Source organism: Mustela erminea, chromosome X (genome assembly GCF_009829155.1).
Source record: "Mustela erminea isolate mMusErm1 chromosome X, mMusErm1.Pri, whole genome shotgun sequence".
Classification (NCBI taxonomy): Eukaryota; Metazoa; Chordata; class Mammalia; order Carnivora; family Mustelidae; genus Mustela; species Mustela erminea.
Window position 1 is genome coordinate 64609037 of NC_045635.1, and position 12443 is coordinate 64621479.

Genomic DNA, 12443 nt, shown 5'->3' on the forward strand with positions numbered 1-12443 from the left:
GAGCGAGACACAAGTTCAGACCTCTGAAACACCAACTTGAAGCTACTGCCTTTGATGATTCCGTCTAAGATCAGTGTATCGGCTGTCTCCTGTACAACCCTAAACCTGGCTGCAAGGTTCTTCAGTAAATACCGACAAACCTCACTTACAAAGCGTGAAACTACATTTCCCAAAAGCCTTTATCCTTCCTGTCTGTAAAGAGGATTACAATTTCTATAGGCTGGAGTTTTTTTTTTTTAAAGAGGTCTCGCGATATTTCATTAAATTTCATTAAAGAGCCCAGCCGAAAGCCATTTTGTTTTTCAGGGCTTTTTGCAAGGAGACTTGGTACCAAGTTGTAGCAAAGCGGAAGCTGTAGTTGCTCGGTTCTGTTTTCAGCTTCAGGATGTTTCCCATGGCCAGAACCGCTCTAAGTCGTCTCCGAGGTAAGCAAAAATTGTGAGCAAATAATTTCCAACCGCCTTTTACACGTTTGTCTTAGTGGTTTCTCGTGCCCTTTCCCTCCTCCTGCATCGTGACTTTCTAATTCTAAATGTGCTGTCTTCCGCCTCGCCCCGAGTAGTTGAGAAGCTGTCCTTAGCATTAACTTAATCACCCCGTGTTTCTGTTTTGGTTCCTAGCTCACTTTCTGTCACCAGAGTCATAGCATAGCCTTGTTTTTTGTTTTTTTGTTTTTGCATTTTACGTTCACTTACCTACGATTTCAGGGAAGGAGGTTCTTCGTGGACACTATTCATTCCTTCAGTAATTTCATAAATTTTTAGCTTTGGGAGTATATTTACCCCCAGTGAACTTCCTCTCCAATAACTGTAACTAACGGAAGGAAACTGGAAATCTAGCTCTTTCATTGCAAGGAGACAACCCTTAGTGGTGGCCCTGCAGCTTTTATGTTGTTTGTTGGTTATTAAATGAGTATTAGCTTATTCGAAAACAGTTGTAATTTTTTTTCTTATCTAAGAGTTTGGCAGGTAAAAGGGAATTTTGAGACCAGCCTTATGTATTGAGAATGCACTAGATTGGAAAGAGAAAATTCATTTCCGTACTGGATTTGCAGTGAAGGTGACCTTGAGTAACTTGAGCAGTTTTACATTGAAAGTGACCTTAAGCAATTACCATTTAGCGTCCTTAAACCTGTTTTTACTTCTACAGAGACATTAGTGGTATTACTAGATTGTGTTTTAAACACTCAAGTAGCTTTGACAGTCACCAAAAAAATAGTTGCCCAACTGGGTTTTCAATATTCCAAAAGTCACATCTGTTATCTCTTTCCCTTTGGGCAAATAATTTTTTCTGAACCTCATTTTCCTGCTTTGTAAAACAGAGGGTTAGTAAATATTTACTACCTCATACAATTCTTGGGGATACCAGTTGGTTGTAACCAAACCATTTCTTGTTACAGAAGAGAAGTCTAAAGAAATCCACTTTGGTGATTGAATTTTGGTGAACTGAATTTTGAGGTCATGAGATGTTGCAGAATTGTTTGGTAATTTTAATTTATTTGCCCTTTGAGCAGGTAGGGCCTTGTACCTTAGGAAAGGGAATTTTTTTTTAACCAATGTGGAATTCACACGCTCACTTTTTAACTGCTCTAGAGCAGAATATATTGTGAAATGTTAGTAAATTTGCTCATCCCAAGTGTGTCTAAAGGTGAAAAGAAAGCCTATAAGGCAGTTAGGAGAAGAAATTATTAATGGCCAAATAACTATTCTGAAATAACCCACTGTATCACATAGAAGCCATTATATTCTTAAATGCTAGTGAATGGGCAACATTGCTCTTTCTGTCTGTCTGTCTTTCTTCCTTTTGCTGTTTTTTAAAAACTATGCTTTCTATTACAGGGGCGCCTGGGTAGCTCAGTCCGTTAAGCTTCCAGTCCGAGGTTTCAGCTAGGGCTGTGGTCTCAAGGTTCCTGGGATCCTCTGAAGTTAGGATCCTGGGATCCTCTGAAGTTAGGCTCCTTTGGGCTCAGCCTGGAGTCTGTTTCTCTCCCTCTGCACCTCCTCCCCAGCGCTCTTTCTCTCAAATAAATAAATCTTAAAAAGAAAAAGATACATGTTTTCCATTACGTAAGTACCATTTGAGTCTCTAAAACAGTTAGGATCCGGTCGCCTAGGTGGCTCAGTGAGTTAAGTGTTTGCCTTCCTCGGAGGTCATGATCTCAGCGCCCTTGGATGGAGCCTCCAGTCCTGTTCCTTACTCCGTGGGGAGTCTGCTACTCTCTTTGTCTCCCCCGCCACCCCTGGCCACCGCGCCTTCTCTCTCTCTCAAATAAAGTCTTAAAAAAATATGATAAGAATCTGTTACTTAGGAAGGAAAAAAGAATCTTGAAATACGCATTTTTGCAGTCTTGGCTCTTTGCCAAGCTTTCCTGAGAGCCAAAGAGGCAGTTTGAAAACTTACTCTATTAAAATAATAGTAAAGCAAAGTTTTAATGTCATTCTGCTCAAAAACTTTTCCCTCAACCGAAAAAGTGGCTCTTCATTATCCTTTCTGGTTTTATCCCTATTACTTGTCTATATACCTCGTCCTTCAACCGAACATAATTGGTTTTCTAGTACACTGGGCTTTTTTCTCCAATTTTTTTTTTTTTTTTCAGATTTCCCCTTCCTACATCTACATAACCAAATCCTACTTGGTGTTCAGAGTACTTAGCTAATATTCTACTTTTTTGTATTACAGTGATTTGTGTATAGATGTCTCATACCCTCCTCTAGATTGGAGGTTACTTGAAGACAGGGTCTGTGTCTTACACATTTTCATGTACCCTATTTCTTTTAGCATAGTGTTGTATTCATCAGTAATTATTTTTTGAAGATTTTATTTATTTGGGAGAGCATGAGAGAAAGAAAGAGAGAGAGATATCACTAAAGGGGGAGGGGCAAGGGAGCAGCAGAATCCCTGCTGAGCAGGGAGCCTGACTTGGGACTGGATCCCAGGATCATAGAACCCTAATCTGAGTTGAAGGCAGACACTTAACCGCCTGAGCCACCCAGGCACCCTCATTAGTAATTTTTTTTTTAAATCAGCATTACTCTAGTTTTTGGAGTTTTTTTTTTTTTTTGCAATTTTATGGTGATAAATATTTAGTATGCTTTAATTTGAAATTCTTTTGAGTTTACCCTTTTATGTTGTAAGTTGCTGAGCACTGCAGAGTAAACTAGTGAAAATTTAAGTCCTAAATATTCAAATTAATGAGTAAGAGCCAAGTTACAGAGGTTTATAGTGAATGTTACTGACATCACCTTTACAGTTTATCCACCAAGATTTTATTACAAAAATTTTCAGACATAGAGAAAATTTGGAAGAATTGTAGGATACACACACTGCACTGCATAGATACAAGTATTTTGATACATTTGTTTCTCACACATCTATACATGTGTCAAATTACATTATTTTTGATGCATTTAAAGTATACTACTATGCTTTTAGCTACAGTATGTTTTAACATTGTGTTGAACCTCAAAGGACTAGAAATTTAACATCCTGTTGCTTCCCTGATTAGCAATATCAATTACATGTTCTTTTCCTTATAATTGAAAGATATGCTTCTGTATTTCCTTTTTTTTTTAAGTTCAAAGCATCCCACAAACAGTGGCAAGGCAGAGCCACCAGAAAAGGACACCTGATTTCCATGACAAATATGGTAATGCCATATTAGCTAGTGGAACCACTTTCTGTATTGCTGTGTGGGCATATGTAAGTACTGTTGATTGATAATTTTCTATATTAGATATTTTTCATTCCTGTTTATTTTATGTATTCAAAATGCTTTCACAGAGTAGTATACATTTCTAGTTGGGAGGGACTTCAGAGATTTTCTGATGTGATTACCTATCCAGTGCAGGAATTTCTTCCATAGCGTTAAGCATTCATATTCTACCCATCATTTTCTTTTTTTCTTTTTTTTTAAAGTAATCTGTACACCCAGCATGGAGTTTGAACTCACAATCTGAAATCAGGAGTTATAAGCTCCGCCATTTGAGCCAGCCAGATGCACTAACCATCATTTTCTTTCAACAAGAAATTCTGATTCCATTTCCATGTATCATCCATTAGATACTAGAAACCAAAGATACTAGAAAATTAGATACTACTTTCCTGGATCTTCTCTTTCAAATTAAACATCCTTAGTTCTGTTAATCACTTTTTGTTACATAATTTCCAGGGTTTTCACCATCTTGGGTCACCTTCTTTCACTTAATTGGTGTCTTTTCTAAAATTCTGCCCGCAGAACTGAGTAAATTTCTGATGGATGAGGTGTACAATGACTTGCTTTCATTTTTTTAGTTTTTTACATCTTAACATTTAAGTTTTCTTACCAGTTGATGTACTTACTGGTTAAAAGTAGGATAAATACATAAGTTGCTCTTAGAGATATCTATTAATCTTGCCTTAATACACAAAAATATTTATTCATGGGGCTTTTTCTTGTTTTAACCTTCCTTAAATACACAGGTAAAATAGGTGTATGTATTTAGAAGAGTGATTAGATGTTGAACAAATGTGTGGTCAGGGGCACTTTGGAGGTTGTGTTCCTTGATAAAAAGATACTATAAAATTGTTCTTTTACAGTATTTAGATAGTTGTGGTGTAGTGAAGCAGTGTTTGAGGAGGTAGTAGAGAAATGTGAAGTAAAAATTGGAATTAATGAAATTAAAAATTCAATTGTTCAGTCATACTGGCTGCATTTCAGTTGCTCAGTAGCAATATTTGGCTCTTGTGTTAGACAATGAAGATCTAGACATTTCTTGCATCTCAGGAAGTTCTATTAAACAGTACTGGTCTAGAGAATTAGGACAGGAATTAGCTTTGGCCTACATGGAGGAGGCACTATATCCCAGCTGAATTTCTGTGTGTTTTTAACCTGTAGAGTAGAATATTTTTGTCACTTTTAAGAAATAGTCTCCAGGGGAGAGTAGACTCTAGTTTAAACATTTATAACTAATAGCATTTTAATTCTTACAGACAGCTACACAAATTGGAATAGAATGGAACCTGTCCCCTGTTGGCAGAGTCACCCCAAAGGAATGGAGAGATCAGTAATCATCCCAGTTGGTGTAATACTGAATTGTTTCAAAACCAACTCATAACTGATACCAAGTAAAAAACACTCTGCACCCCATTAAAATATGGCATGATTGAAGAAATAAAGTACATTTGAAACCACTGTTGTCAGTTTGTTTATTTCTTTTGTAATGAAACTAAGCCTGATCACTTTCATTTATTTAACCTTAAGTGTTACTATTTAAGTCAGATTCTTTACAATTTCTTAAATAATTTTTCTTTCTGAGATAATATGAAAGTAAAATCTGGCTGTCACTTGGAAGTCAACTTTATAGTAGGCTGAAATTACAGTTCTTGAATAACTGATCACAGAATTAATTTAGGTCATCTTTGAGTGTCCAGATACTGATTATGCCTACTACTTTCATCTCTAATCTATGTTTATATTTGTAGTTGTTACTAGGGCCTTTTTACTCCTGCCAGGAGAACTTGGGGTGTCACCAGACCCAAGGAAGACTGGTCCTGTCAAATGAACTCTTAGAATGTCTGAAGATTAGCTAGCCCTTTGGCTCCATTGGCACATTTATCTTCGAGCTTTGGGTCTTCCATTATATTTATTTAGGATGCTTATGATGCTATTAAAGAAAGGATCTTTCAAATACAGTTTATTGGTGTTAACCTCTGCTGTTAATTACACCAACTTTTTGATGCATGTATTATCCTGAATTCAGTATGACTTTGGATTTTGTATGTAAGATGCTAAGTGAAGAAAACATCTACACCATGTACTTCAGTACTTCTTTGGCTGAAGGTGTAAAAAGCCTCATGTTTGTTGATAGTAGCTCAAATACGCAGAAAATGAAATTTCAGTGGAGTAATCTATGTTAGCTGAATTAGAGATTTCTGAGTTCACTTACATATATAACAAGTTATGAGGTAAATGGCTTTTAGGACTCTCCAAATTAACCTGTTATAGAAAGGATTTATGCATAACCAAACATTTGAAAGATTTGTACTTATTACATGAAATACTAGAAAAATGCTTTCATGGCAATATTTTTCTCATTAAATGCATCAAAGCCAGTAAGTAATTTCACTGAGTAGGAAAAGTTGAATGTCCTTGCGAAATAAGTGCATTGCAAGATTAGTAACTAAACGACAGTGCTGATATTTGATAAAATTTGAACACTTTATATCATATTTAGGAAGTATGTTAAAATAGGACTGAAGTGTTCAAATGCATGTAACCCTGAGATGTGATTAATCAAAAATAAACACTTGTCTTTAAGGAAGTTTCAATGGTCATTAGATTATTTACCTTTTTATTCCTGAACTGGCATTACTGACGACTACAAGTGATGTTCAATATGATTTGTACCACTTCTCTCAGGTAAGTGATAATCGTCAGCTATTACAGGCAAAAAAGTATGTATGACCTTTAAAATAGTCTATTTAGGGGCGCCTGGGTGGCTCAGTGGGTTAAGCCGCTGCCTTCGGCTCAGGTCATGATCTCAGGGTCCTGGGATCGAGTCCCACATTGGGCGCTCTGCTCAGCAGGGGGCCTGCTTCCCTTCCTCTCTATCTGCCTGCCTCTGTCTACTTGTGTTCTCTGTCTGTCAAATAAATAAATAAAATCTTAAAAAAAATAGTCTATTTGTCCATTTGCCAATATATATGTTGCTTTGTGTGATAAAACTTGGTGGTGGTAGTTGGTTTTTTGAACAGGCTTTTAAAGCTTAATTTGTAGTTAATCTTGTCCTGATCAGTAATTCTAAAACTACCTCAGGCATGGCCAGAAATGAAGCAGTACTATAAGTCTAAATTAGTGTCATCACAATGTTCTGACCTTGCAGCTTTCCTAGTGTACAGAGAGTCAATATCCTTTCACAAATACACTCAATTTATCCCCAAACACATTGCTGAGAGTTTTAATATTTAGGGTGGGAAGGTTGTCAAATTAGTCTTCCTATCAAAAATCTGTACATTTGAAGAATTTAGGTAAGTGACTTTAGAAGCATTGCCAATCCTTTAAATGTTACTTGTTGGAGGGCTATCACATATATTTTTTTAAAAATAAGGGTGAAGATCATAAATCCTATTCTTAACTAAGTTAAATTACTATGTGTTTTCTGTTTTTTTTTTTAAGATTTTATTTATTTGACAGAGATCACAAGTAGGCAGAGAGGCATTCAGAGAGAGGAGGAAGCAGGCTGAGCCGAGAGCCTGATGTGGGGCTCGATCCCAGCACCCTGGGATCATGACCTGAGCCAAAGGCAGAGGCTTGACCCACTGAGCCACCCAGGCGCCCCTGTTTACTGTTCTTTTAAATTCATTAAACTAGGCTCTTTGGTGGGTCAGTTGGTTGGGTGGCTGACTCAGGGTTGTGAGATCAAGTCCCAGATTGGGCTCTGCTCGGTTTGAAGTCTGCTTGAGGATTCTTTCTCATTCCCCTCCTCAGGCTCACTTGGGTGTTCACTCTCTCAAATCTTAAATTCATTAAACTTATTTAGCACTAGGTACTATAATAATTATAGAGGTACAGATAATGTGCCTTCACCCTTGTGACTGATAACTTCATTGGAGATTTTTTTAAAAAAAATTTAATTTGTTTTTTATTTTTTTATAAACATATAATGTATTTTTATCCCCAGGGGTATAGGGGATAGCACATAACCTCCCCAATGTCCATAACCCCACTCCCCCCGCAACCCTCTGTTTGTTTTGTGAGATTAAGAGTCACTTATGGTTTGTCTCCCTCCCAATCCCATCTTGTTTCATTTATTCTTTTCCTACCCCCTTTACCCCCCATGTACCATCTCCACTTCCTCATATCAGGGAGAGCACATGATAGTTGTCTTTCTCCGATTGACTTATTTCACTAAGCATGATACCCTTTAGTTCCATCCACGTCGTCGCAAATGGCAAGATTTCATTTCTTTTGATAGTATTTCTTTTGCATAGTATTCCATTGTATATATATACCACATCTTCTTTATCCATTCATCTGTTGATGGACATCTGGGTTCTTTCCTTAGTTTGGCTATTGTAGACATTGGTGCTATAAACATTCAGGTGCACATGCCCCTTCGGATCACTACGTTTGTATCTTTAGGGTAAAAACCCAGTAGTACAATTGCTGGGTCATAGGGTAGTTCTATTTTCAACTTTTTGAGGAACCACCATGCTGTTTTCCAGAGTGGTTGCATAAGCTTGCATTCCCACCAACGGTGTAGGAGGGTTCCCCTTTCTCTGCATCCTCGCCAGCATCTGTCATTTCCTGACTTGTTAATTTTAGCCATTCTGGCTGGTGTGAGGTGATATTGTGGTTTTGATTTGTATTTCCCTGATGCCGAGTGATGTGGAGCACTTTTTCATGTGTCTGTTGGCCATCTGAATGTCTTTGCAGAAATGTCTGTTCATGTCTTCTGCCCATTTCTTGGTTGGATTATTTGTTCTTTGGGTGTTGAGTTTGCTAAGTTCTTTATAGATTTTGTACACTAGCCCTTTATCTGATATGTCGTTTGCAAATATCTTCTCCCATTCTGTCAGTTGTCTATTGGTTCAGTTGACTGTTTCCTTTGCTGTGCAAAAGGTTTTGATCTTGATGAAATCCCAATAGTTCATTTTTGCCTGAATGCAAACATTTAACTGACAGAGCTATCCAGGTGTCCCATGTGATGTAATTTTTAAGATTTTAAATTTGGGGTTGAAATTGTGACTTAAGGTTGTGCACGTTTATTGACAATTACAACTTAATGGCTGGGAAATTTAGTAGTCCTGAAGATATGTATGTGGATGGGTACAGAGGGGAAAGGAATAATTCTTTGTGAAATACTTAATTGTAGGCCTAAAATTTAGATCTCTGGGCAATTTTAAATATTGCCTGTCAAGGCTTAGTAGGAATTTGACAATAGGTGGGGTATAATTGGTTTACTTAACAGTTAAATATGGTTAGTGTGTGCCACTTTCCTAAGCCTTTTACAGATAGTATTTTACTATTTATCCTTTATGTACCATTTTGAGTTTGGCAACATTATTAGACTTGGGGGTGCCTGGGGCATCTGCCTTAGGCTCAGTTCGGGACCACAGGGTCCTGGGATCCTGTCCTGCTCCTCGAGATGTCCGCATCTGCTTCTCCTCCCTATGTCTCTTTCAGAGCATGCCGGTGCTTGCTCTCTCTGTCTTTCTCTCTCACAAACAAAGTCTATGTAAAAAAGACTTGATACTTATGGCAACTGTGTTCAAACAGTTCCAGCTGAAAATATAATTAAGTTCCCCATACATCTCATGACAGATATTCAATTTAAGGCAATACGAAAAGACCGCATCTCACTTTGAATTTAGTGAGATGGAGCCTGTTCCTCTTACTATTAATATTAATTGTTTAAAAAAATCTTAGGATTTTGCTATTTTTTAAAATGTGAAAATGGGAAGACAGGATTAAAAATACATTTTTCTCAAATGCTTTCTGTATCATTTATTGCATCATATACATTTTATGCATCTCATTTCTTTCTAAACTCATGGCAGTAGATACTCTAATAATTCTTTGCATCCTTGGAATCCTCTAGGTTTTCAAGATGATGGACAAGCGAATGGATAAATGGACAAGTGGTTCAAAGCTTTAGATTGGCGATATGAAGGTAATGTGAGGTGAGATACCTGTCCCAACCCCAATATATACATAAAGATTATGAATAAGAAGTCCAATTTTTTTGAGATAATTTCTGAATGGAGGGACGAGTGCAAGTTCATAGTTCTGGCATTTGCATTTGGAGTTAGGCTATAGAGTAACATCACCCCGTTAATTTCATGCTGAGAAAGGCTGAACTATGCAGAAGATGATTTACAAAGACGTCTATGGTACTTAATGGCTCGAGGTTGGGAAACTACGGATGACACAGGTTTTGGTGGGATTTTGTTTTGTTTTGTTTTGTTTTTGGTGATGGGAGGAAGGAGGCGTCTCTGCCGCGCCAAAGATCTCCACGCGAGGGTGCGTGTCAACTTAGGGGCAGCAGGGGGCGGGAGAAGCTCAACTCCGGGGCTCTTGTCCCTCTTCACGTGACGCGTCCCTTTCTTGCATCTCAGGCCCTGCTTCCGGCCTGGGCGTCACCCGGAAGTAGGGGGAGTGAGGAAAGGACGGGTAAAGGCCGCAGGCTCGGGCGGCGGTGGGTGGAGGAAGAGAAGCCGTGGGAGTGCCGACGCCACCGCCGCTGCCGACGCCACCGCGGCCGCTGTCCCCGACGCCGCCGCCCCCCTTCCCACGGCACCACTACTGTTTCTTCTCCTTGTGTGTGAGATTGGAACCTGCGCGTGGATCTGCCGTTGCCACGGGGCTGCGTAGCTCGCGAGGTTTCAGCATAGGAAAGGAAAACCAGGTACGTCCTATATGGGCTCCCTGTCGTCCCCTTCTACTGAAGAGGTGTTTTGTACCGTCAGTCTCTACTACCGAGTGTAGCGGGGTTATTTTAAACAGGACAGTCTCCAAACTCTCACTTCTTCACAACTCTGGTATTTACCACACTTAGTTTTACCTTCCCAGCAGGGGATAATGGAGGGGAGATTGAGTCCTGACCCGTGTCACTTTTCTTGTACTCTTCTGGGAAAGTGCCCTGATCATCCAGTGGCCTATGTTACCCAATTAGTTGAAGGTACAAGAAGGTCCGTACCGGTATTGGAAGTCATATGGACTGAAGACCATTAATGAAATGTTGTAAAGAAATATATTTTGCTTTTTGCTTTCTCTTGGAGCATAAGCTAAACTGAGAGAACACTCTCGTTTCCATTTCATTTTGTTCATTCTGCCTCCTTCCCTGTAAAGTTATTCTCCATCCCTGTGGCACCTTTATCTTTGACACTTTGTTGTAGACGTTGGGTTTATCCTAAGCACCAACAGCTCTTTTATTGTTTCACAAGTTCCTATTTTTAGCATCTGATTTTTGTTTTAGAGTGTGTTCATCTACAGTAATAGGGTTTTGTATTGAGTCTTAATGTGTGCAGGACATTGAATTTGGTGATATTGAGATGTGGGGTGGTAGAGGGTATGCACAAGAAACAGCACAGAGTCTCTGATCTCAAATGAGTTTGCAGTCAAGTTAATTGAGTTCAGTTATGAAGACAGTGGGTTCTAGCAGCCCCACTAATTGAATAGACTGCTTATTTCATCCTTTTTATTTATTAACTTTTCAAAAGATTTATTTATTTGAGAGAGAGAGAGAGAGATTGATTGAGCAAACATGCAAGCAGGGAGAGGAGTAGAGGGAGAGGGACAAGCAGATTCTGTGCTGAATTCAGGGTCCAGCCTGAGGTGGGGCTGCATTTGTGACCCTGAGATCCTGACCTGAGCCAAAAATCAAGAGTCCATTGCTTAACCAAGTGATTCACCCAGGTGCCTCTCTCATCCTTTTTAAAGGATATTTTGAACAGAGATTTTATTTTTAAAACTTTCTTGTGTCTATGTTCGTGATATGAGAGAGTGCTTTTTGACTGGAGGGTCTCACAGTGCAGTAGGAAAGACAGATACACCCTCCCGGTCTCACTAACATTGTTTGTTAGAGAAAGTGTTATGAGAGTTCAGGGAAGGTAGCATTTGAGGTGGGCCTTGAAAATGGATAGGATTTAACTTTGTAGGAATGGACGTAGGGGAGGGCAGCCCAAGTAGAAGAAAAAATATGAGCAAAGGCTTGGGGGCCTGGAAAGATACTGGACATGCAACAACATACTGTACATAAACACCCCTATTTCTAACATAGCCACAGCCTCTAAGATAGTACTATTAAAGGGAAAAAAATACAGAATCTAAAACTGGTAAGCTTAGAACCATATACTGCTACCCTCCAGCCAATAAAAAAAGCTTATATATAGAAAAAATACATGAAATGACAAAACAGTGTTAATGTATGAGATTTAATTCTGATGTAAACTCAAATTTAAAAAAAATAAAGCTTTCTATATATTTTTTATTTAGGCTTTTATTTTAATTCCAGTTAGTTAACATAAAGTAGTATATTAGTTTCAGGTGTATAATACAGTGATGAAGCACTTCCATACATCATCAAGACAAGTGCACTCCTTAATCCCCATTCTCTGTTTACCCCATTCCCTCACCTCCTCCCTTCTGGTAACCATCAGTTCTCTATAATTAAGATTTATCTCTTCCTTTTTTCCTTTTAAGGTTTGTCTTAACCTTAGACAAACCCAAGATTTGTCTCTCCCTTTTTCTTTTTAAATCTTGCTATATTTTAATTCTTATTGACTGTTATGACTTAAATGTAATTTGGAATCAATTTTTAAATTGCTGGGAATGAATAACATTATCTGACGCCAGAAGCTGTTCCAGCATTTTCTCAAGGAATTTATGCATTTCCTTTTCTCCTCCGAATTGATTTCTCTACTAGTCTTCTTAACCTGATAGAAACTATTCTTTTCCATTCTTA

General features: G+C 38.4%; 2 protein-coding genes across 3 annotated transcripts in view; both read left to right on the plus strand.

The window, feature by feature from the left end:
* Window positions 1-358: 358 nt before the first annotated feature.
* Window positions 359-5171, plus strand: LOC116583186 (cytochrome c oxidase subunit 7B, mitochondrial). Its single transcript, XM_032331209.1, has 3 exons — window positions 359-425; window positions 3575-3699; window positions 4969-5171. Exons 1-3 carry the CDS (start codon window positions 386-388, stop codon window positions 5044-5046), a joined length of 243 nt encoding a protein of 80 aa, XP_032187100.1. The 5' UTR covers window positions 359-385; the 3' UTR covers window positions 5047-5171.
* A 4422-nt stretch (window positions 5172-9593) lies between these two features.
* Window positions 9594-12443, plus strand: part of ATP7A (ATPase copper transporting alpha) — a 181630-nt gene continuing 178780 nt past the window's right edge. The window contains exon 1 of one of the 2 annotated variants that reach the window (XM_032329949.1): window positions 9594-9660. The gene's annotated coding sequence lies outside the window, so the exon portion shown is untranslated. Of the gene's footprint in view, window positions 9661-10155; window positions 10386-12443 lie in introns of those variants that run through there. The other variant, XM_032329950.1, reaches the window with a different exon arrangement.